General features: G+C 53.2%; 1 protein-coding gene across 1 annotated transcript in view; it reads right to left on the bottom strand.

Annotated features, from left to right (window-relative positions):
• Positions 1-25,073, bottom strand: part of Phactr3 (phosphatase and actin regulator 3) — a 207,782-nt gene extending 182,709 nt beyond the window's left edge. The window contains exon 1 of the mRNA XM_075963274.1: positions 24,919-25,073. Coding sequence (XP_075819389.1) covers positions 24,919-25,024 — 106 coding nt within the window. The 5' untranslated portion in view covers positions 25,025-25,073. The remainder of the gene's footprint in view (positions 1-24,918) is intronic.
• Positions 25,074-26,258: the final 1,185 nt, after the last annotated feature.

Here is a 26,258-nt window from a genome sequence, read left to right as displayed (position 1 = left end):
GGGCTGGAGTGGAGCAGGCACCATGATGTCACCTAGCTGCCCAGGGGACAAAGGAAGAAGAAACACTTAGACTTCACCTGGGCCAGGTGACGGCTCAGGTTCAAAAATAATGAATAAATGCAAACCAGCTTATGACCCTCACCCCTCCTGGGAGAGCCCTGAGCCTTCAGAGTAGCTCATATGCAGACCTCAGACGCTGGCCGGTCAAGCACTGGGAGGATGCGGTCTCCTGGGTGCTGTGAAGTCCCCCATCCAAGGAATTCCCAGCCTCAGAAGCCATGTGTGAAAGTCTCACTTCCCTCCTCTGTAAGCTCCCTGGACAACATGGCAAAGGTAGAAAGTCCCCACCCACTCCACTCCATGCCTAGCTGTGGACCATGCTTCCCGGTGGTCCAGTGCACAAGCAACCTAGACACCCATCACATGACAAACATCACATGGTGGCTCCTACCCATAATCCCCACACTCCAGAGGCCCACAGGGGAGAACTGCCTGCGTCTGGACCCACCCTAGGCTACATAGTAAAACCTGTTTCTAAACAAAACAGTGAAATGCTGAGAGCCACTATGTGACGGGTCTTGAGAAACACGCGTGTGAGAGAAGCCAGCTGTGACAATTTTCCAGTGGGGTCTCCTCTGCCCCCATTGTGAAGATGCATTTGTAGCATAAGAGCAAGGCTTGGGGTTACCTAGGAGAGGTAGGGGCAGCACAGGGGGGTGCACCCTAATGGGTGCAGGGTTTAAGGTAACCCTAGATGCTCAGAACGCTCTAAGTTGGCCTGTGGGAACATGCTGTGAGGCCAATGTTACGTTTTAAGTTTCAATTTCTGTGCCTAAGAGATCCACGAAACAAAAAAGGCCCCTGCAGGAGAAGAGGTAGTTCCTGAAAGGCCCCTGCAGGAGAACAGGTAGTTCCTGAAAGGCCCCTGCAGGAGAACAGGTAGTTCCTGAAGGGCTGGAGGCTATTGTGCCCTGGGCGTGCTTGGTCCCAGATGGGTGGGAGGTATGTGGGCAGGAAATGCGTAGGATGTATGCTTGCCCCTGATTGGACCTGATGGGTAACACGGTGGACTTGTGGGTTCCCCTTTTTAAGATTCTGCAAAATGTGACTTGTCACCAGATTGTGGGAACCCCAGAATGGTCCTGGCCAGAGTCCATCATCCTGGCCAGTATTTAATTAAAGTTTGCTTCAAATTTGGCTCAATATTTGTGGAACTGATTTTTCTCTTGTGAGTCTCAGGTTTAACATTTACTGACTCTGTACAGCCACTAAAAATCCACAGAACTCTACATGCTACATGGCTTTATAATACACCAATTATTTTTAGTAATTTTTCTTCTTTGAAGATGTGCCTGGAATCATCAGGCTGAGCTTGGATCTGAAGGAAGTCTGGGTATCCCCCTCGCACCTGTGGAAGTTCTTACCTGGCCCCACTCAGAATCAAATGGATGCCCATTAAGTGAGCACCAGGGTTAGAAAAAACAAAACTCAAGGAAGCCCTGGGGACTAAGGCTAAGACACACAGGTTCAGCAGGGTCAGTCCTGGTATACCTTCAGGAATCAAATGCTGAGCAAGGACGGGGACACACACCACACACACACCACACACCACACACACACACACACACACACACACACACACACACACACACACACACGGAAAAGGAAAAGCCCACATGAGGACCAGCTCCCTCCCACATTGTCGAAGCCCCTGCATTCTTACAGAGTGTAGATTTATAGGTGCACCCACCCGTCCATCAAAGACTTCCTGAGCATCCACCTTGTGCCCAAACTCGTGATTTCCCAGGAAAGCAGAGTAAACAAACAAGCCTTGGTTTGCTCACACACTCCCTGGGTAACTCACAAGCAGGCAATGAGATCAGGAGGCCTCCCTGGAGGAGAGGTGGGCCTAGTCAGAAGAAGTGACCTCAGGGAACAGAGGCCTGAGAAAACTAGCCAAACAAGTCCTGGAAAGGTATCCCCAGGCATAGGGAAGATCCAGGGCAAAGGTCTTGCAAGGGATAGCACAGAGTTCTGCCATCCCTGCAGAGGGACGGGGCCACCTAGTGTTCTGTGTCCTCTTTGCAGGGCCCAGCTCCATCATCCTGTGTCTTCCTTGGAGTTTGCCTTCATCTAAGAATAAGCAAAGCCACTGGTGGCAGAGGTGTGTCTCCGAGGGACCCTTTGGCTGCTGCTGGGGAGGCAACGATTGGGTGGGAAGGCAGCATGGAGGTAGATTAGGAGGCTGTCAAATTGCAGGCAAACTGCCCGAGGCTGGGGCAGGCTGGAGGAGTCAGAGGCAGTGGGCAGGCTAGCTACAGATAAATGGGATAAGAGGAACAGAGAAGCCAGATCTGGTGCTTTGATGATGAACTACACTTGCGGGGGAATCATCGAGTCTGAACATGACAGTGGGTGAGCAGGAGGACCAGAGAAGGGTAAAGCAGGGTGGCACAGGGTGCCTGCTCCATCGGATGGGCAGAAGGAAGGACACACGCCATGGAACGACGCACCTGCCCTGCTGCAGCACTCACAAGGCTGGTGACAGAGCTCGGGGCCTGTGTGTCCACATCTGCAGAGCGAACGGTCGTACGCCCTTCTCTGCTGGCCCTCAAAGCCACTCCAGGTCCGGTGGTGCATGCTGGCCGGGCGCTGGTAGAGGCTCACGCCACTCGTGTGAGAACACTGTAAGCTGACAGCTTCAGGCTTCTTCTCACTGGCGGCCCGTACAGCCAGGCTGTGAGCTACAGGAAGTGGACAGCTGAAGTGTCCAAGCCAAGGATAAGTGACATCCTGGGTGAATGTGTGCTGTTGACATGGGTAGAGCCATGGCAAAGCCTTCCCGCTGGGCTGAGGCTCGGGCGCACGCACACCTTCCTCCGATCCAAGTGTAGATGCTGGCAGTGTGAGCAGATGTCCCCCATAGCTTTCTCCACCCCCAGCCCTCTACATTTGCAGCCTGAAGGCTGCTCCCTTACAGGGCTGGCTCCTCCCAAGGTTAGCTAACCTACCTCCAGCTGCATACCACAAACCCTGCCTCCTTCTCACAGGCCAGCCACCATGCAGTGGTGACCACACAGAAGGTCACTTGGCTCCTGATCTCCTTCAGACAAGTACCCAACAGCTCCTCGTTCCCAGGAGCTAAGTATCTTGGCATCCTAAAAAAGATGATGGTCCAAGTCATCCCTCTGGTGGGGGAGTAATGACAGCTACACAGGGACTTTCTGTGAAGTTGGTTTGCCTACCAGTGCCTGGCTTCTGTTCAACATCAAGGGAATAACGCTGTTAGCCAGACAAGAGAAGGAATACATACAGGAGTGTTGGGTCATGCACGCACACGCACACACCCCCCCCCACCACACACACACACACACACACACACACACACACACAGGACACCAACATCTCAAACCATGTCTTTGGCTAAATTTTAGGGATCAGCTAAGGAGGTACAAAGGACAAAATGCCCAGAATTTAGGAACTTAAGCCATGAGTCAACCACATCTTTAGATGTCAGTTGGGCAAGCAAGCAGCCAGCTCTGCCCTCTGCTGGCCACTAAGAGAAGCTGCACCAGACAAAGCTTTGAAGACTCTGCCCATGAGACTACCAAAGGTGGTGTTCAAAGCAAAACCCTCAGGCTGAAGAAATGGTTCAGGGGCTCAGTCTCAGAGACAGGGAGTTCTAATCCCCAAATCCCTACATGTTGGTCTATCTATAATCCAAGCACACAGGAGGAAGAGATGGGATTCCCTGAGCAAGCTGGCTAGATAGTCAAGTCAGTGAGCTCTGGGTTCAAGTGAGAGACCCTGCCTCAAGACAGAAGGTGGAAATGAACCATCCCACCACGAAAAACACCAAATGCTATCCACAGGCCTCCAACACACCAACACACAGGCTCTCTCTCATAACACGTGCACCACACACATGACACCAGACAAACAATACATGCCCATACATCTCCTCAAGCTGAGAGATGGAGAATGGCTTTGTGGTTTAGAACACTGGCTGCTCCCAGACAGGACAGGATTTGGTCCCCAGCACCCACATGGCATCTCACACTGTCAATACTGGAGACAAAGGGAGCTGGCAGAGTGCTGGCTCCTGACCAGGCTGGGGAGGGGGTCAAGAAATGTTTTAATCACTTGCTTTGCTGCTTGACAAAATACACAACAAAGGCCACTTAAGGAAGGAGGGGTACGTGTGGCTCACAGTTCCAGGGTTGGGGTCCATCACGGCAGAAAGGTGAGCTGCAGTCAGGAAGCAGACATGAATGCATGTGGTCAGTCCTTGCTTTCTCTTTATAATTCAGTTCAGGACCTCACCCACCTCAACCCAATGTAGAAGCTCTTCACAGGCACACGAAGAAAGAGGTCTGTCTCCCCAGTGATTGTAGAGTCTCAGGAAGTTGACCATCAAGATTAACTCTCACAGGGAGGGAGTCATCTGAGTAGAGGGGACCGCAATTGAGAAATGCCTCTCCATCAGACTAGCCTTTGGGACGTTTCCTTGAGGGCTAACTGATGGAGAAGGGCCTGGCCCTCTTGGTTACTAACACCCCTGGGCAGGCAGTCCTGGCTGTGTGAGAAAGCAAGCCAGCGAGTGAGCAGCATTCCTTCAGTTTCTGCTTTAGGTTCCTTACTTCATGGACTGTAAAATATAAGATGAAATAAACAACCCTTCGCTCCCCAACCTGCTTTCTGCCATGGGTGTTTATCATAACAACAGCAAGCAAATTAAGACAGGGAGTTCCTAGGAGAAAGTGGTATTCATTGCCTTCAGTGACCAGTGTCCACATGCCAGGCACTGAGATCTGGCAGTGAGCAAAAAGAGGTAATAACGACCCCCTGTCACCACACACACAGACAGAAAGACAGATAGACAGACAGGGACGGGGGGGGGGCGACAATTAGGAGCCATCTGAGCAGAACATACACCGGGTATAAAGTCCAGAGGCACCACACAGATGAAGAGCCTCCTATCTTCTTTCTGTTTTTTCCCAGAGAATGTGAACTGTTGTAGTTAGTTCCTGGCCACTTAGCCCCAAAATAATCACACAGAAACTGTATTAATTAGATCACTGCTTGGCCCATTAGCTCTAGCTTCTTATTGTCTAACTCTTACATATTAATTTAACCCATTTTTATTAATCTGTATATCGCCATTTGGCTGTGGCTTACTAGCTAAAGTTCCAGTGTCTGTCTCCGGTGGGGCTACATGGCTTCTCCCTCACTCTGCCTCCTTTCTCCCAGCATTCAGTTTAGTTTTCCCTGCCTACCTAAGTTCTCCCCTATCAACAGACAAAGGCAGTTTCTTTATTAACCAATGGTATTCACAGCATACAGAGGGGAATCCCACATCAGTGAAGAGGCACTAAAATGGAGAAGTTGTGCTCCCCAAAGGTAACTGCAGAGGTATGAGATGAACCAGACACAGTAGGTAAATGGTTGTCCTGGCTTGAATGTGAAATGATCCCCCATAGACCTGTGTATTTAAATAATTGGTCCCAGCATTGCGTTTGCAGGCTGTGACATGGACATGGGACCTAGCTGGATGATGTAGGGCTGTGGGAACCAGCCTTGAAGATTATATACGGGGCCTATTTCCAGTCCAGCTCTTGATTCCCAGCCTATCCATGTATCTAATAAGTCCTGTCACAAGTTCCTGCCACCAGAGAGCGAGCCCCGGCTGCTACACACACCCACCATGGAAGGAAGTACTCCCTTAGCCTATGAGCAAAGGAAGGTCCTTCTCTCTGCCAAGTTCTTGATCCGAAGGGTGAGAAAAGTAACGAAGTGGGCATCATGGGACTGAGAAGAGACTGCATTCTGTCTGGTGCCATATACAGAAAGGTAAGAGCAGGTGCGATCATTCACAGGATCAGGATTCATTCCCTTTGGACAGTAAGAGGCCCTGGCACCCATGACCAGGTGCTGGGGTGGTTCCTGTCACCAAGGACTCAAAGGTAAGAAGCTGATACAACTTCTCTGCAGGCCGAGGCTCTCACTTGACCCTCTAATACCTCTTGAGGTGGTGGGTGGGATGTGGACCCTGTGTACTGTGTGGAGGTCAAGGTCGGGGGGAGGAGCAGAGAAGCCTAGAGTGTTCTAGGAGCTGTCCTGGTGTCAAGAAGAATCTTCCGAAAGGTACCAGGAGGACTCCCCTCCCCCAGGACTCCTGTCTCAGCACAGAAGGAAGGATGAGGACTTCAGAGGGAGCTACAAGAGTCTGACCATGAAGGACCACAAAGGAGCCTCTCAGACCCCAGTTATGTCACCGTTCTGGTCGCATGGGTGTGTTCACTGCACAAGGCTCTTTGTCACTCACAGCTCATGTTTCAGTAATGGTCTTTGCACTCACCCTCTTTCCCATTCTATTCCACTAGACTCAGAGGCTTGGGGGATCTGGAGCTCCGCCTACTGTTCACCACAACACTGCTAGGGAATATCATTTTCAGGTGTGTGACTTTTGTTTACGCTGTGTTTGTCTAACTCTGTGAAGCTGTGATCCTTTGCCTGTCTAAAACACCTGATGGTCTAATAAAGAGCTGAACGGCCAATAGCAAGGCAGGAGCAAGGATAGGCAGGGCTGGCAGGCAGAGAGGATAAATAGGAGGAGAAATGAGGAAGAAAAGGAGCAACAAGAGAAAAGGGGAGGAGAACATCAGGGGCCAGACACCCAGTCACTGAGAAAGCCATGGAGAAAGAAGCAAAGAAAGGTTATACACAAATAGAGAAAGCTAAAAGCCCAGAAGCAAAAGGTAGTCAGGAGAATTTAAGAAAAGCTGGCAAGAAAAAAAGCCTAGATAAAGCCAGGCATTCATAACTAAGAATAAGCCTCTGTATGTGATTTATTTGGGACCTGGGTGGCTGGCCCCTCAAAAAGTCAAAAGAAAAGAACGTCACACATCACAACACAGATTTATACCCTGACCTTCATGACAGATACTGGCTAAGTGTGCACTGTAGTTTGAAAAAGAATGGTCCCCAAAGGGAGTGGCACTGTTAAGAGGTATGGCCTTGCTGAGGAAGTGTGTCACTGTGGCTCTGAGGTCTCTTCCTGTTGCCTACAAGATCTAGGTAGAACTCTCAGCTCCAGCACCTCATCTGCTTGCACGTCACCATGCTCCCCATCGTGACGATAATGGACTGAACCTCCGAACTGTAAGCGAGCAGCCCCAATTAAATGTTTTCTTTATAAGAGTTGCTGTGGTTGTGGTGTCTCTTCACAGCGATAAAATCCCTAAGATGGTGTGCTACTAAGTCACAGCTCACACAGCCTAAAGTGGGTCTATCACACACACCACACACACACTCTCTCACACAGATGAGAATTCCAGGAATCGACTCATATCCCAGCCTGTGTTAGCTGCCAGGCCCATTCACCAACCATGCCTGTCCCCCAGGAACTCTCCAACAGCACGACCACTTGTCGCCTCGATGCCCACTGTGACTCTGCACACAAGCGGCCGTCATTTATTAGTGTTCCACTCCGATGCATTCGCCAGCATCCACTCTGGCTTTTGGCAGCCTACAGGGATGACATTCACTGGGTACTAGCAGTTGCCCCTCTGATCCAGCGATGTGGGGTGCAACAGAAATTCTCCTGCCTTTCTGTGCTGCTGTCTTAGGGGTGGGGGGCTCTATGAATCTCCTGGGTCTTTACACCTGCTACTGGAGAAACTGTTGAGTGTACACACTACAGTCCACAAGATGCCTATAGGGTTTAAAATGCTGGGTTTTGGGTTGTCAACAGAATGGAAAGTTGGTCCTGATATAGGAGTATGTTGGACTCCACTCCCTTCAGATCCTGAGATGACAGAAAAGATAGTGAGTGGCCTAGTTACCCAAGCATCAGGGGCCTGAAGACCACAGGGCCCCAGACTCGCAGGCTAACCTGCTGGGGTTTGATAACTCCGTCTATCGTTCATTGGTACCTGCGCCCACTATTCAGGGAATATTCACAGGGAACACGGCATGTGTCCAGCAGAGGGAGAGGAAGGGATGTTTCTGACAACATGGTAGCCTAGGTTCGTCCGGTGATGGCACTGGGCAATGTGAACGGCTGGGGAAGACTTGAGAAGGGTGGGTGGGTGGGCAGGCTGGGGAAGACTTGAGAAGGGTGGGTGGGCAGGCTATGGCATCTGAATGGCAGCAGTCAGATAGCAGGACCCCAGAGTTACCTCACATGGGGAGTCACCCAAGGGGATATCCAGAGATTCTTTCCCAAATCCTTCTCAAGCTGCAGAGTTGCCAAGGGGCAGCCAGAACAGGGGCAGAGAAGGCAGGAAAACATTAATGGGATGGGGCAGAGATGGAAGCAGGATGGATGGCTGTCCCTGTGCAGACCCCTGAGGCAGACAAAAGAGCCACCATCCAAAATGTTCTCTGCTGGTGTGTGGGCTCACACATCATCAGGGGATGTTTGTTTTAGGGTTGGACTCTCTGGCCATGAGACTGGCAGCCCTGATCTATCTATCTACGCAATATGAACAGGAGAATTCTATCTACGCAGTATGAACAGGAGAATTCTCTAAACCCCTCCCCACACGATTCCCAATTCCTTGATTTCTTTTTTTTCATTGTTTTTTTTTTTATTGAGAAAAGGAAAAAAAAGTATCCACCTCCTCCCAGCCTCCCATTTCCCTCCCCCGGAATTCTCAACAGAAGAAGTTCAAATGGCCAAAAGACACTTAAGGTCATGCTCAACCTCCTTAGCAATCAGGGAAATGCAAATCAAAACAACTTTGAGATATCATCTTACACCTGTCAGAATGGCTAAAGTCAAAAACACCAAGGATAGCCTTTGCTGGAGAGGCTGTGGAGGAAGGGGTACCCTCATCCATTGCTGGTGGGAATGCAATCTTGTGCAATCACTGTGGAAATCAATTCCTTGATTTCTGATCGGCATTAAACCAGTCACCCTTGTGATGGACAGAATCGGGGGTCATGATCACATGACTGTAAGTAGCCCAATCTAAATGATTCCACAGGCTCGATGCCCTTACAGGAGCCCTCAGAAAGCCAAATGGAACAGACGGCTGAGGCCAGGGGAGGGAGGGGAGATTCAAAGGGTAAGAAGGATGTGGCTAGCTGCCACTACAGGCTTGAAGGGAAAGTGATCTCAGAGTGTGTGGCCTTTGAAACTAGCCAGTCAGAAGAGAAAAAGAAAAAAACGTGGCTTCTGTCTTGCCAGCATTAGCTGACTCGTGACAGCCACTAGGAGAGGCAGGTGGTGTCTCTCCCTGAACCTCCAAGGGAGGGGAACAGGCCAGTCCTACACCTTGTGTTTCTCACCTCAGTCTCAGCGTGAGGTCTAGAGGGAACCAGCAGAGACACCTGTGTTGGAAGGGAGGCCGCTTGTTAGTTCCCAGCTGCCCGGCTAGCTTAGACCCAAAATAATCACACAGAAACCATATTATTTAAATCACTGCTTGGCCCATTAACTCTAGCTTCTTATTGGCTAACTCTTACATATTAATTTAACCCATCTCCATTAATCTGTGCATCTCCACATGGCAGTGGTTTAGCAGCAAAGTTTTAGCATGTCTGACTCTGGCAGTGGCTCCATGGCTTCTGACTCCACCCAGCATTTAGCTTAATTTTCCCTGCCTAGCTAAGTTCTGCCCTGCTATAGGTCCAAAGCAGTTTCTTTATTATAACAACCCACAGGTAAATGTGGACAAGGAGAACGACCAGGGCCTCCCAGATGCAGGACATGGTATCCCACTTGAGTAGGGCTGTCTCTCCCCCGAGGACAGGACCTCCATCCTTAGCCTCCTTATTCTCTTGTGGCCCTTAAAGGAGCAGGAAAATCTTTTAGGGCTCCTTGAATCAGGCACTAACGCACACTGACCTGCTGATGTTCAATAGCAGGGTCATGAGGAAAATGGTAGGAAATACAGAGTAAGAACAGGGGTGGGCAGAGGCATGACAGGGCTGGAGACGCCTGAGGACGCGAGCTCCACCCCTGGGACCCATTGGCAGAAATGGAGACTGACGTCTGAAAGTTCTCCTCTGATCTCCACGAGCCCAGCACTAGCTCACACACGTGCACACGCTTACACTCTCTTTCACACACTCACATGTATGCACATGTACTAACACACACTCACACACATCCTAACATACACACCCCCATACACTTTCACACTCTCACACATGCACTCACACTCATTTACACACACACACACACACACACACACACACACACACAGCGGGGAAGTAGTAGAGGACTGGTTTATAGCAGTCAGGATAACAAAGTAGCTAGAATCCAGAGCCACCCGAGGCAAATTGCCCAGAGCAAGTCACTCAGTCCCTTTAAATTCATTACCTGTGCAGGTCAAGGGAGACCTGCCACAATAAAGCACATGCCCACTGTGACCAACAGGGCTGCAGACAGAGCTGGCCCTCACTTGGCACAGGCTGCTGTGGTGATCACGGTCCCTACTGGACAGCTTCTCCAGGCCCTGCACGGTGGTGGCTTCCATGCTGACCGTGTGCCTGCTCACCTGTGCCCACCACATTCCAACCTGGAAATCACTTTGGTCTAAAAATAAAGAGTCCTCTTTCTGCCTTCCTTTCTCTTCTGTTTTCTGTGATCCTAAAGTTTAAAATCTGGATCTAATTTATCTCGATTTCTTGTGGAATACAGGGGAAAGACAGCAAAGCTATTAAATATAAATAGAACTGGGAATACACAGCAAGCCTGGACCTCAGCACGCTCATTATCTGAGTTAGAAAGAATTAGTGTGGCGAAGAGACTCAGTCACGCGAGAGGGAGAAAATGCAGTTAGCAGAGCCTTCTTGCAGTCTCGGAAGCAGAGAAACACAGCCCTTAACTTATATCAGAAGCATCATCTGGCCTACAAGACCTATACTTAGTTCTCCCCTCCAGGCAAGCAGCTATGATCCTCCTGTCCAAACACATACATGCCCTAGCCAGACAGCAGACTGCCCGCTGCGTCTGCCGGGATCTTCTCTGATGATGGGAGGCGGAACCGACAGACACTCACAGCAGCTTGGAGGAAGTCCAGCAAGTGTCTGGTGCAGAGGCAAGCCTCAGTGTGGGAGAATGAGCCAGGTATGGTGCACACCTGTAATTTCAGCACTCTGGAGGCAGATGCAGGAGGATCACCACAAGTTAGAGGCCACCCTGGTCTACATAGTGAGTTCCAGGCTAGCCAGGGCTACGCAATGAGACCTTGACTCAAAACACAATTAATTGGAAACATGGTCCAAATCCATGCAGGCTGGGCACATCCATTTCTGCATATGCATGTGGTGTATAAGATGCAAGCCCCTTGATACTCTGCTTCCAGGAGAGCCTGAGGCCTCCCCAAACAGAGGAACCACCTCCCAACAGAGACTCCTGGGGAGGAGTGGAACCCAGTTTCTGCAGCTGGAAAGTCACAGAGGTGGTGACTATCAATGTTCTGGAATCTTCTATGGCGAGCTCTCCACTAGGAGACCCCAAGGCTCCATGTTAGCATGGACACAGCCTGTAAGCCACCAGGGTGAGTGAGGAAATGGGCTGTCTCTGCCACATTGTCCCCTTGCCTGCCCTGCTCAAGCTGTTGCACCCACGGACAACTGTTACAGGTCAGGCCGAGGCCACAGGCCATGCTGTTGGAAGTGAGTCATTGCTGGGCTGAGCTTGCTCAGTGGAGAGAATGAGAGTAGATGGGGTGGACAGCATATAGGCAGGGGTGAGGGCTGGGAGGGTTGGGTAGGTAGGGTGGGGAAGGAGCGCCCCACAACTACTCCAGGCACTGTGGTCAAACACTAGGAGGACTCAGACTCAAGGGTGCTTCTAGCTGTGTCCCAAGGCAACAGGATGCAAGGCCCAGTGTACAGAAAGGGTGCTGGGGGTGGCACTTGAGAGACCACACTTCCTGTATGAGGGTATCTAGGTGGAACTACCCTGGGCATGTGAGATCCTTCTGGTGACACACATGCCTTGACCATATGGATACGTCCTGGGTTTTGTGTCAGGCATGGCACAAAGCCAGACTCCAGGAGGGAAGCAGATGTCACACAGAAACCCTGTCACCAAGGCCCGGAGCAGCACAGGAAGGCGTCTTCCCATCAGGGATGGGGAATCTTTGACAGTCAGCTTCTCAAGCCAGACTGAAGGACAAGCCGGCCGGTGGCCTAAGAACCATTTTCACACCTGCTAGATGAACTCCTCATAGCTGCACAAGGTGTGGAAGCTGCAAGGAGCTGCAGAGGGGCTGGCTGAGCAGCGGCTGCATTGAGACAGCACAGCAGGCAGTATTTCCCAGAACAACAAACCCTGTATGCTGCGCTTTCAGGCTCACAGGGAACGGCCGGCCGGCAGTTCCGTAGTCTCCCAGGGCTGAGACTACAGCAGAAGTGATGGACTGTGATGTTCAAGGCCCGGTCATCAGAAACAATGACAGAATCTGGACCTGTTTCTCTCGGGGAGCTGGCTACCTCGGAGAAGGCCTGTGCAGGATCCAAGGGTAGCCCCCAACCCCTGCACTGTCCTCACATAGATGATGAAGTCTTGAACCCCAGGAACTTAGAATGTGACATTATGTGGAGACAGGGTCTTTAAAAAGGTGACAATGAAACCAGACATACTCAGGTAATCCCAACAATCAGGAGGCAGGGGTAGGCGGATCTTTGTGAGTTCATGGCCAACCTGGTTTACATAGTGAGTTCTATGTCATCCTGAACTACAGAGAGACATCTTTTCTCAAAACCATAAAAGGGTGAGCACAACCAGCAGGGTGTCTCTGTTTATAATGTAATTGCTACAGCAACAATGAGGGTATGATGCTCAGAACTCACTGGGCATGCAGAACTCACTCAGCATGCAGAACTCACTCAGCATGCAGAACTCACTGCACATACAGAACTCACTGCACATACAGGACTCACTGCACATACAGAACTCACTCTGCATGCAGAACTCACTATACATACAGAACTCACTCTGCATGCAGAACTCACTGCACATGCAGAACTCACTGCACATACAGGACTCACTGCACATACAGGACTCACTGCACATACAGGACTCACTGCACATGCAGGACTCACTGCACATACAGAACTCACTGCACATGCAGAACTCACAGGGCATGCAGAACTCACTGCACATGCAGAACTCACTGCACATGCAGAACTCACAGGGCATGCAGAACTCACAGGGCATGCAGAACTCACTGCACATACAGAACTCACTGCACATACAGGACTCACTGCGCATACAGGACTCACTGGGCATACAGAACTCACTGGGCATACAGAACTCACTGGGCATACAGAACTCACTGCGCATACAGAACTCACTGCACATACAGAACTCACTGCACATACAGAACTCACTGGGCATACAGAACTCACTGGGCATACAGAACTCACTGCACATACAGAACTCACTGCGCATACAGAACTCACTGCGCATACAGAACTCACTGCGCATACAGAACTCACTGCGCATACAGGACTCACTGCACATGCAGGACTCACTGCACATACAGAACTCACTGCACATGCAGAACTCACAGGGCATGCAGGACTCACTGCACATACAGGACTCACTGCACATACAGGACTCACTGCACATACAGGACTCACTGCACATACAGGACTCACTGCACATGCAGGACTCACTGCACATACAGGACTCACTGCACATACAGGACTCACTGCACATACAGGACTCACTGCACATACAGGACTCACTGCACATACAGGACTCACTGCACATACAGAACTCACTCCACATGCAGAACTCACAGGGCATACAGAACTCACTGCACATGCAGAACTCATTGCACATACAGAACTCACTGCACATACAGGACTCACTGCACATACAGGACTCACTGCACATACAGGACTCACTGCACATACAGAACTCACTGGGCATACAGAACTCACTGCACATACAGAACTCACTGGGCATACAGAACTCACTGCGCATACAGAACTCACTGGGCATACAGAACTCACTGCGCATACAGGACTCACTGCACATACAGAACTCACTGCACATACAGGACTCACTGCACATACAGGACTCACTGCACTTACAGGACTCACTGCACATGCAGAACTCACTGGGCATGCAGAACTCACTGGGCATGCAGAACTCACTGCACATACAGAACTCACTGCACATGCAGGACTCACTGCACATACAGGACTCACTGCACATACAGGACTCACTGCACATACAGAACTCACTGCACATGCAGAATTCACGGCACATACAGAACTCACTGTGCATACAAACCACTCTTAAGGTCAGACTCTATGCCCAGCAGGAGTTGAACAACATAAAACTAACTCAGTGGCATTTTGGGGGGGTTCTTGTTTCATAATGGCATAGGCCTCTCTGAGAAGGTGATGCTAAAGTTGAGATCTGAAAGATGGAAGGGCAAGGGCCAGGCTGGTCCCTCACTGAGGCTTGGGTATCAGCAAAGGGAATATAACCACCAGCAGGTGGCATCAGCTGTCCTGCTACAATGACAAGCATGGGAAGCAAACATGGCTCAGGGAGAAGTCCTGTGCTTGTATCACCTATAGTCCGGACCCAGGCTGAAGCACAGGCCTTCTCTGTAGCACTCATGGCCCCCAGATCCTCTGTCCTGCCCTGTACACTGTACACTGTAATTGAACGCTGAAGAACAGCCTCGTGGCTCAGAGTCAGCTACACCCCCAACTCAGAAGACACCACTGAGGGGGAAAAATGCAAGTTCCTAACGTATGGGGCTGGGGGAACTGGAAATGAGGAGAGATAACAGATTTCAGTACACATCAAATCTGAGCTGTTCTGAGTCACACCAGCTAGAATGAGATCTGCAACTATTTAATGTCAGGACTCCCTCGAGGGTGTTTGACTGACCCCCACTTGAATACACAGAGTCCAGGGAGAGAATAGTACAGACAAAGCCAGAACCAGACCTCAAGAAACAAGACAGCTCAGGAGTCCTGCGCTAAGGCATGGGCTTAAGAGGGCACAGGTCTAGATACACCCCCACCCCCAGAGCAACAGGTTGGTTCCTGGCCAGACCCCACCCTGTGTTGCTCACATTGCCATGGTGTCCAGGCTGTCTTGGAGACAGGCTTTCTGCAATGTCCTCCTGCCTGTCCTGCAGCTCCTAGACATGCCTGGCTAGTCTGTTGGGCCAGCTCTGGGGGGGCAGGGACCAACATCGGGTGAATTATGAGTAAATGGTCGGTACCCAGGGTCCAGGGAGTCATGACCCCTCTCTAGATTTACAAAGAAATGTAACTAGGAGATGCACAGATGCGGTCCCACTGCCGGGTGGATGGACAGTACTCATGGACAAAGAGCCGGAGACTGAACCAGGGCCAGCAGACACAGAACATCATACGTGTGCACACACAAAACATACAGATGCACGTGCTCTCTTGCATGCCTGCTCACACGTGTATCACCTGTTCAGCTCCCTTGCATGCCTGCTCACACATGCGTCACCTGTTCAGCTCCCTTGCATGCCCGCTCACACGTGTCACCTGTTCAGCTCCCTTGCATGCCCGCTCACACGTGTCACCTGCTCAGTTCCCTTGCATGCCTGCTCACACACGTGTCACCTGTTCAGCTCCCTTGCATGCCCGCTCACACGTGTCACCTGTTCAGTTCCCTTGCATGCCCGCTCACACGTGTCATCTGCTCAGCTCCCTTGCATGCCTGCTCACACATGTCACCTGCTCAGCTCCCTTGCATGCCAGCTCACACGTGTCACCTGCTCAGCTCCCTTGCATGCCCACTCACATGTGTCATCTGCTCAGCTCCCTTGCATGCCTGCTCACACATGTGTCACCTGCTCAGCTCCCTTGCATGCCTGCTCACACACGTGTCATCTGTTCAGCTCCCTTGCATGCCCGCTCACACGTGTCACCTGCTCAGCTCCCTTGCATGCCCGCTCACACGTGTCACCTGTTCAGCTCCCTTGCATGCCCGCTCACACGTGTCACCTGCTCAGCTCTCTTGCATGCCTGCTCACACACGTGTCACCTGCTCAGCTCCCCTGCATGTCTGCTCACACGTGTCATCTGCTCAGCTCCCTTGCATGCGTGCTCACACATGTGTCACCTGCTCACCTCCCTTGCATGCCCTCTCACACATGTCATCTGTTCAGCTCCCTTGCATGCCCGCTCACACATGTGTCACCTGCTCAGCTCCCTTGCATGCCCGCTCACACGTGTCACCTGCTCAGCTCCCTTGCATGCCTGCTCACACATGTGTCACCTGCTCAGCTCCCTTGCATGCCTGCTCACACACGTGTCACCTGCTCAGCTCCCTTGCATGCCTGCTCACACGTGTCACCTGTTCAGCTCCCTTGCATGCCCGCTCACACGTGTCACCTGTTCAGCTCCCTTGCATGCCTGCTCACACACGTGTCACCTGTTCAGCTCCCTTGCATGCCCGCTCACACGTGTCACCTGTTCAGCTCCCTTGCATGCCTGCTCACACACGTGTCACCTGTTCAGCTCCCTTGCATACCTGCTCACACATGCGTCACCTGTTCAGCTCTCTTGCATGCCTGCTCACACATGTCACCTGTTCAGCTCCCTTGCATGCCCGCTCACACGTGTCACCTGTTCAGCTCCCTTGCATGCCTGCTCACACACGTGTCACCTGTTCAGCTCCCTTGCATGCCTGCTCACACATGTCACCTGTTCAGCTCCCTTGCATGCCCGCTCACACGTGTCACCTGCTCAGCTCCCTTGCATGTCCGCTCACACGTGTCATCTGTTCAGCTCCCTTGCATGCCCGCTCACACGTGTCACCTGTTCAGTTCCCGTGCATGTCGGATCACACGTGTGTATCACCTGCTCAGCTCCCTTGCATGCCCGCTCACACGTGTGTGTCACCTGCTCAGCTCCCTTGCATGCCTGCTCACACGTGTGTGTCACCTGCTCAGTCCCTTGCATGCCCGCTCACACATGCGTCACCTGTTCAGCTCCCTTGCATGCCTGCTCACACGTGTCACCTGCTCAGCTCCCTTGCATGCCCGCTCACACATGCGTCACCTGTTCAGCTCCCTTGCATGCCCGCTCACACGTGTCACCTGCTCAGCTCTCTTGCATGCCCGCTCACACGTGTCACCTGCTCAGCTCCCTTGCATGCCCGCTCACACGTGTCACCTGCTCAGCTCCCGTGCATGCCCGCTCACACGTGTCACCTGCTCAGCTCCCTTGCATGCCCGCTCACACGTGTCATCTGTTCAGCTCCCGTGCATGCCCGCTCACACGTGTCACCTGCTCAGTTCCCTTGCATGCCCGCTCACACGTGTCACCTGCTCAGCTCCCTTGCATGCCCGCTCACACGTGTCACCTGCTCAGCTCCCGTGCATGCCCGCTCACACGTGTCACCTGCTCAGCTCCCTTGCATGCCCGCTCACACGTGTCACCTGCTCAGCTCCCGTGCATGCCCGCTCACACGTGTCACCTGCTCAGCTCCCTTGCATGCCCGCTCACACGTGTCATCTGTTCAGCTCCCGTGCATGCCCGCTCACACGTGTCACCTGTTCAGCTCCCTTGCATGCTCGCTCACACGTGTCACCTGTTCAGCTCCCTTGCATGCCCGCTCACACGTGTCATCTGTTCAGCTCCCTTGCATGCCCGCTCACACGTGTCACCTGTTCAGCTCCCTTGCATGCCCGCTCACACCTGTCACCTGTTCAGCTCCCTTGCATGCCCGCTCACACGTGTCACCTGCTCAGCTCCCTTGCATGCCCGCTCACACGTGTCACCTGTTCAGCTCCCTTGCATGCCCGCTCACACGTGTCACCTGCTCAGCTCCCTTGCATGCCCGCTCACACGTGTCATCTGCTCAGCTCCCTTGCATGCCCGCTCACACACGTGTCATCTGCTCAGCTCCCTTGCATGCCTGCTCACACACGTGTCATCTGTTCAGCTCCCTTGCATGCCCGCTCACACGTGTCATCTGTTCAGCTCCCTTGCGTGCCTGCTCACACATGTGTCACCTGCTCAGCTCTCTTGCATGCCCGCTCACACGTGTCACCTGTTCAGCTCCCTTGCATGCCCGCTCACACGTGTCACCTGTTCAGCTCCCTTGCATGCCTGCTCACACGTGTCACCTGCTCAGCTACCTTGCATGCCCGCACACACATGTGTCACCTGCTCAGCTCTCTTGCATGCCCGCTCACACGTGTCATCTGCTCAGCTCCCTTGCATGCCTGCTCACACGTGTCATCTGTTCAGCTCCCGTGCATGCCCGCTCACACGTGTCATCTGTTCAGCTCCCGTGCATGCCCGCTCACACGTGTCACCTGCTCAGCGCTTGCACACTTCAGCTGGCAGTGCCAGGTGGAAGTAGAAACTGTGTAAAAGTCAGAAGTCCAGCTTCTCTCCAACGTCTCCCACCCCAACCCCTTCTGGTGCAGCAGGACAGCATCCGGGTGCCCTGGTTCTCACCACTCATGGGCACACACCGGACACTGACACAGAACTCTGTCCTCCTTTGTTGGAGACTGCAGACCCCCTGCCTGCCGGAGTAAACAACTTGTTTTCCTATGTTTGCAGCTGCTCTGAGCACGAGACCCTCATGAGCTCCTGATGGCAGAGGAGTGGTTTCTGGTGGGTTTGCAGCTGAAAAATCCCGAGAGCTAGGGTGTGGTCAAGGAGAGCGCTATATAATCTTCCCTGGAACACAATAAAGGGGGAATTCTTGTTTCAAGGATGACCCCCCCCCCCCGTGTGTGTGTGTTGCAGTCTCCAGCCCCTTGCCCGACTTGCGAACCATCGTGTGGTAGACAGGTGTTACAGTACAGGGTGACCGGTACACTCCTTCCTGCACTGACATGGCTGACACCTGCCAGGGTGGAAGCCCCGGTGTCCAGGAGGATGTCCAAACAGCTGCTGCTCCATCCCTCCTGCTCAGACAGACACAAGGCGCCCAGGCTCGCCATGTCTCTCCATACTATTCCCAAGTCAGTCTCCATCAAGGCAAGAAGTCTGATGCAAGCTGTGTGTGCCACTGCTTTGTTGTTCTTGTTGTGTGTATGTGCGTGTGTACACATGTGTGTGCAAGTGTGTGTCATCCAGACATCAACATCAGGTCCCTTCCTCGGTTGTTCTCTGCTCCACAGCTTTGGATAGCAAGATCTCTCATTGAACCTGGAGTTCATGGGATGGTTAGTCAGAGAACCCAGGGGTCCTACTGTCTCCAGCTCCCCAACGCTGGAATTATAGACACACACTACTGTGCCAGGCTGGAGGTCTGAACTCAGGTCCTCATAATCAAATAGCAACCATGTCACTGATGGAGCTTAAAATATTTCTCTGTGCATTCTCGGCCTTTGTCCCAAATACAGCAGGTATTGGGTGATGACGCTCTCACAGAGGTTGGCTGAGCTCGGAGGAAGGCTCCGGATTCTCTGCACATGGGCACAAGCCAGTCTCTCTCCTGGGCCAGCCTTGGAGAGCAGCTAGGGCTGTGAGAAGCAGCCTGGCCCTGGGAGGCCTCTTGACAGTCAGTAGCAGGGGCTCACGAAGGTATGAGCATTACAGAGAATCATCTGGATGAAGCCACATCTGCCATTCACTCTGAACCGGTTCTGGTAGCAGCTCCTTGGCCTCTCCGCACCCTGAATTCTGTCACAAGGCCATGGTCAGCTCCCTAGCCACGTGAACACCTGTCAGAATCTCTGCTGAACACCTGTGCAGCATGAACACCTGTGCAGCATGAACACCTGTACAGCATGAACACCTGTGCAGCATGAACACCTGTGCAGCATGGACACCTGTACAGCATGAACACCTGTGCAGCATGAACGCCTGTGCAGCATGAACGCCTGTGCAGCATGAACGCCTGTGCAGCATGAACGCCTGTGCAGCATGAACGCCTGTGCAGCATCTCGTCATGTTCACACCGGGAAGCCATGGTGGACAGTAGAGAGGAGGACAGAGTGAAGAGTACATGATAACAAGGAGGTGGAAGTCCCTTTGCAGTGACCACAGGGAGCATGCGTGAAAACCAACGCTGCTGAGGTAAGGACACTATGTACAGAGGTAAAAGACAAGCCAGAGGTCTTGAAACAGTCCCATGCAGGCAGGATTCGAACCCAGACCTAATCAAGGTGAACACGGTGGAAGGCAATGCCCAGGTGACACACGGAAAGCTCCCTCAAGCAATCCAGGAATGCAAATGACAGCAACAAAATCCACCTTTCTTCTGGGGCATTGGCAAAATTTCCAAATGGGAGCCTCTCACTTCCCGAGTGGAAGATTACTAGGACCCTGCGGCAGGGCAGGGCCCCATGGGAACTGTCGGGCAGTGGGGTGCAGAACACCGTATCAGGCCATTGTGCCCTCACCCTGACACACCTCACATTGTGGCACGGTGGCTGCCCAGGCTGCAGGCTCCCTGCCTACATCAGGCCATCTCATCGTTAAGATGACAGAACCTGGAATACTCTAGAGCAATTAGACAGAACCTGCTAACCCAGACGAAAGTCCAAAGCACACTGCCGCATGACAGCTGCTTCAGAACAGTGTGCCGTGCGATGACGAATCTTCATGCTGCTTCCAGGCAGCGATGGAACATGTTTTCCATGGACGGCTTCAAGCTGGGGTGAGAAAACAAGACCAGCCCTAACTGCAGCTGCTCTGGGAGACAGTGAGGGGTGGGGGGAGGTTTGAGGTTTGTTTATCCTTTCCTGTATCACCTGGAGGCTGCATTGGTAACATATGCATCTCCCTGTTTGGGCACAAAGTCCTAGGACCTGTAGAGGAGGACACAGTACCCATTCATCCAACAGCCAACTGCAGCCAGGCCTGTTCTCTGGAGTTAGACTCTCTCTTACCCCTTGAAACAAAAAGGGGACAACCGGGCTGGGCAGATGACCCCAGGCAAGCGTGAACACCTGAGTCTGAATCTCCAGAATCCAAAGCCAGACGACATTGCATTCATGCCTATTCTATTCATTCCTGTCAGCCCAGAGCTCCTGTGGGAGGGCAAGAGGACAGAGGCAGGACAAGCCCAGTGCCTCACAGGCCAGCTTGAATACAGCAGAAAAAGCGAGAAAAACCCTGCCTTGAACAAGGTGGGAGGTGGGGATGACACCTGAAGTTACCTTCTGACCTCCACACCACACCATATCATACATGTGTTTGCATACGCACACGTGAATGCATGTGCACACACACACAGAAGAACTTATCGACTCAGTCACAGGCCAAGTTGTCAAGCAGGCAGTGGTCCTTAAGAGAGGGGCAGGTACGTGTCCACACAGTGCTGTGGGACAAGGGTCTGTACCCTGTCCATTGTCTTCTAAGAAAACGCTGATTGGCCAGTAGCCAGGCAGGAAGTAGAGGCGGGCGATGAGAACAGAGAATTCTGGGAAGAGGGAAGTTTCAGTCTGCAGTTGTCATCCAGACACGAGGACTCAAGATGTGACTGCCTCGCCAAAAAAAGGTACCAAGCCACGTGGCTAACACAGACAAGAATTATGGGCTAATATAAGTTATAAGAGTTAATAAGAAGCCCGAGCTAATAGGCCAAGCAGTTTATAATTAATGTAGACCTCTGTGTGTTTATTCAGGACAAAATGGATGTGGGACCTGGTAGGACAGAAACCTCAGCCAACACACACAGGCTTGGGGTAGGAAGATGTAGAAATCCTGAAAGTCCCTGGCTTAGAAGGTATGTGTGTTCCAAAACATGCCCTGAGGAGAGAGTCAGGAGAGACAGGGAGACCTTGGGTTACACTCAAGGACTTCACTGTGCCTGGATGTCAGAAGCCATGACTGTGTTCTGCCTCCAGGCACATACCTGTTAGGGCAGGTTCTGTGGGCCAGGTGGGCACAGGTGTATGGCCCTGCCCTGCCAAGGAACAAGGAGAGTGGACAGAGCTGGAGGAACCTGCAGCCGCCTCCGACCATCTCGTCATCTCCTGGTCCCCTACAGATGACGTCTCAGCCCTGGCCATGAAGAGGACATAGTGCCATCCCCAGCCTGGAGGAGGCCTGTGAATTGAGCTTCAGAGGTCCAGCCCTCCCTGCTTCCTAGCAATGGCAGCTGGTCCATGAGCACAGGCACTGGATGCTGGCAGAAGTCTGTAGCCCAGGCTCTGGATTTCCAGCTTCCCGAACAGACAGACCAGTGACCCTTTGCTTCCGAGGTCTCAACCACTGCATTCACTCCGCCAGAAAAGCCTGCTGTGTTCAGCTGGTTGTTGTTAAAATTTCAAAAGAACTGGGCAGCCCAGACCCTCTGTGGATCCTAGGAGCTACTGACTTTGTGAAGCCCTGCTCAGCCCTGAACTGAGCAGGGACAGCAAAACAAAGCATTAGGTTTCAGTGCTTTTCGTGGTCCCTCGGGCCACCACTTTCAATGAGCCTTGACTGGGATAAGTCCTGATACCATCAATCATGCCTTTCATTCCAAAAAAAAAAAATTAAAGTCATTTGGTACAGAAATAGTCCAGAACGAGCCAGCGCTTCCCAGCCAGACATGGAAGGTCGCAGAACTAGTGGCCAATGTGCTCCTAAAATGCAGGGGACTTTAAGCCACCACCAAGCAGTCAGAAGTCAGAAATCAGTACACAAAGCATGAAAGAGAGGCTCCAAGGCTGCTCTCTGCATCCAGAAGAGAGAGGTCCGGAGACATTTTCCAGGCCTGCCCATCAAAGCGACGGAAGAACCACAGCTTACAGCCTGGTCCCGGGAGCGTCTTCCACAGCTGAACTGGGCATCTGGACTCCAGTGCCCTCAACCACAGAACAGCAATGCAATGCAGAAACCCAGAAACCGTCACCCTCTCTGCCTCAGTCCCTCCCCACAGTGACCTCTTTTAAGGGCCAGCCCCATCTGCTGAGTCTCAGCCTGGAGCCTCCAGACCATCTCTGGCCCCATCTCCAGGATTTTTGGCAGGGCCTCTGCACAGTAACCCTTCACACTGGGCTTACTTTGTCCCTTACCATCCTCACCATCCTTCCTCCCCCCTGCCAAGCCTTCCACCAATCCATGACAGGCACCACCAGTCACTGTTGCTCAGGCACAGAGAAACAGAGCATTCTGGACATGGGACACCAGGCCAACAGCTCCCATCAGCTCCTACCATGAGTAGGTTTCAGAATGTCCCACCTTCCAGGATCCTGGAGACACCCCAAGAGGCTGCTGCCATATTCCAGCCGGGCTGAGCACTCGCCTCAGCCTCATGCTTGCCAGCAGCTTGGGACTGCACATAAAAGATGCAAGTGGCTTAGCCAGAACCTGAAGCCACTGCCCAAGGGTCCCAAACTCAACTTTATCCACGCCCGTTGCCCAGAGCTCCGAAGTCTCCATGATGCTCCCCAGCAGGCTGGGTACCACACACAACAGTTCCGTTAGGGATGCTTCCTTCCGCCCTCTGCAACGGCCTAGCATCTGGATCCATGTCTACAGCGCAGTTCAGGGTCATTCGTGTCTTCTGACCCACTGACTCCATAGCCCCCCTCTCTTTGCCAACAGTGGGTCAACGATGGCCTAGCCCTGCCAGGGCCAAAGCCTGGGCGGAGGCCTCAGAGCTATTTTTAGGATGTGATGGCTGGAAGGCGCACGTGGAGGTGTTGTATGAGTAGGTGGGCAGCTCACACACCACAGCTCCAAACACGCTGCCCTGTAGAAGGGCTTCACAAGTCATGTCCTCAAACCCAGCCCTGTGCCACCCTGTGCCACCTTGTGCAGCTGATGCCCAAGTGCCTCAGAACAGGGGCAGGAGCCTCTAGACCCAGGAACCCCAGAAGGAAGCTCACTCCCTGCTCAGAATTTGGAGGACTACAATCAGCAGTGGAATGTTTCCATCCCTTCTGCTGGGCGCCCAGTCCTCTGCTCACTGACTTAATACAGACGCCCGAACGCTGGGCCCTGAATAGAGGGTGTCCAATGACCCCAGCGTCTCCACAGTACCTGGCTTCTCTCAGCATTGCTTTGCTACTGTCTTTAGCTTTCCCAACTCCGCGCTAGCACAACTATCAGATGACGGAGAGGAGGGGGCGCTGGCCCGAAAGAGCTTCAGGGACTCAGCAGCTCAGCGGGCTTGGGCTTCCCCGTTGTAGACGCTGAAATGCTCACAGCAGGTGAGGGCAGAAGTGCCCTTCCTGGTCTAAACCAGTTTCCTGACTAATCTTGTCCCAGATCACCTGAGGCGCTGCTTGCTTGAAAATTCAGGTTCTAGGTGCCTGAAGCAGCTGGCCTGGGGTGAGGCCCCCCGGGAATGCTGGGCAAAGTCGACTGGGAAGCCTCGGTCTCACTCTCCTCCCTGGGACACCACAGTCCGCCCACCACCGCGATCCTGAGCCAAGGCCACGGAGGACACGCATACTCCTGGTCATCTCCTGTGCCTCTTCCCTGGACTAGGTGGGACTCTGGTCATTTCGGTTTCCTTCAGGACTCCCACCCCCACCGTCTCAGGCCAGTTCTTCAATGGCAGCTGAACTCGCCCCAGGGTTCCAGGACCAGGTGTCTGCCCTGCAGGGGGCGAGGCGCGGGGAGCCAGGCTACGAGAAATGCCGCACTCACGGAGCTCTCACTGGGTAACTAGCGCTGTACCCCTGCGAGCACAGCACCGAGATGAATCGCCCCCATTTCACAGAGGTGGAAACCGAGGCATGGTGAGGTCACGTGCCTGCCAGGTGCACTGGGGCACTTGTGCCATCAGAGGGGAGATTCCAAATCCGAGATGAGATCACAGGAACCCAAGGCCAACTCTCCTGCCAACAGTACCCGTTGCCCTTGTTTAGGGACAGATCCCTGAGACTGCTGCAGGAGGCAGCAGGACGCGCCCGTGCTGTGGCCGGGGCGCAGCGGGCATCCTGACTGTGCGCAGCAGTCAAGGGCAGCATAGGGAGACTCCGAGGAGGTCGCCCAGCCCCACGTGCGCCCGGGACCCCAGGTCCCCTTCGCACTTACCTTGCGCCAAGCCTTGGGCGGCGGCGGCGTCCTGGGGCCCTAAGGCGCGCAGCAGCGAGCGCAGAGGCGCGGGCCAGCGGGCGTGCCCCCTGCCTTGGCCACGCATCTCCCTGAAGGCCAGGGGCTTGCGGCTCCGGGCTGCGTCCGCCCCTCAAAGCAGTGTTAGAGCACGGGGCCGGGGAGGCGCTGGCGGGGCGGGGCGGGACTGGAGCGGGGGCGGCGCCGCCTTGCGAGGCTCGGCCCCTTCTCCGGGCAGAGGCGCAGAGGGGGCTCAGCTGTGACCTTGACCTCCTGGACACTGCCCAGAGTGCTGGTGGGAACCTTGACGCAGAGAGTCCAGGACAACCCGGGAATCGCTCACAACCAGTGGGTCGGGAGGTGAACACCGGGTTAATTACGTTAGGGCAGCTGTGTGTCCTGGACAAGTCGCTTGACCTCTCTGAGCCTGGGATAGCCTAGACTGGCCACCTGCAGTATGAGTGCTGTAAGATGCGGGAGCCATCACTGTTCTTCTAGCAGAACCCATATTCGCCTTTGTTATAAAATAGAGCTGTTATTTTTCTACCGAGCACTGTACGAGGAAAGCCCTGCCACCATGGGCCAACTCTAAAATAGACTGCACTCCTGCCCGGTACCTCCCTGCATCACACAACTCCAAGTTCTCCCTCTGACCATAGCCCCTGGGGTGGAACCTCGGAGTTCCTAGCTGTCTCTCCTGAGCTCAGGGTTCAAAACCCAATCTTGCCTTAGGGGGATCCCCGGCAGATCCTCCGGAGAGGCCCCGGAAGCCCTCATTCTGAGCCACATCAACAGCACTCTGCCCCGTCTCCGAGAGCTTTTACGTGCAGCTCTGTGGCTCTCTGCTTATCTATCCCCAGCAAGGCAGGGACGTGTAGGCTCTGCTGCGCCCTTAGGGAGGCGCTGAGCCACGTAACTGGTGGCCCAGGTGGCCCACCCACCCGCACTTTCTATGGAGCCCGGGCCCAATGCTCTGGGTCCTGTCATCTTCAGCCCCACAACTTTTAACTCCGTAACTATTCTCAGTGGGCACTAGACGGCGCTGTAGGAAACAGTCTTCAAGTCGTTGGCGCGCAGGCTGCAGGGCTCACCAAGCCGCTGTGGAAACGCTCCTGGGCAGGAGCTTTGTTGTGGCCCCTGCTCTGCTCCCTCTTCCTGTTTCTTTCTGTCTCCTCTCTCTTCAGCTCTGTTGGAGAGACACTGAGGCTCAGGGGAGTGGAGCAACTTTCTTTAGGAGGCCAGCAGGGGAAGAGGCAGAGAGGTGGGGCAGGCAGGCAGGATTCCAAACCTGGTTGGTGTCTAAGTCTTTACCTACACAATGC

The sequence above is a fragment of the Microtus pennsylvanicus genome, chromosome 2 (genome assembly GCF_037038515.1).
Source record: "Microtus pennsylvanicus isolate mMicPen1 chromosome 2, mMicPen1.hap1, whole genome shotgun sequence".
NCBI lineage: Eukaryota > Metazoa > Chordata > Mammalia > Rodentia > Cricetidae > Microtus > Microtus pennsylvanicus.
The sequence above is the reverse complement of the archived record's forward strand: the minus strand, read 5'-3'. Positions and strand labels throughout refer to the sequence as shown.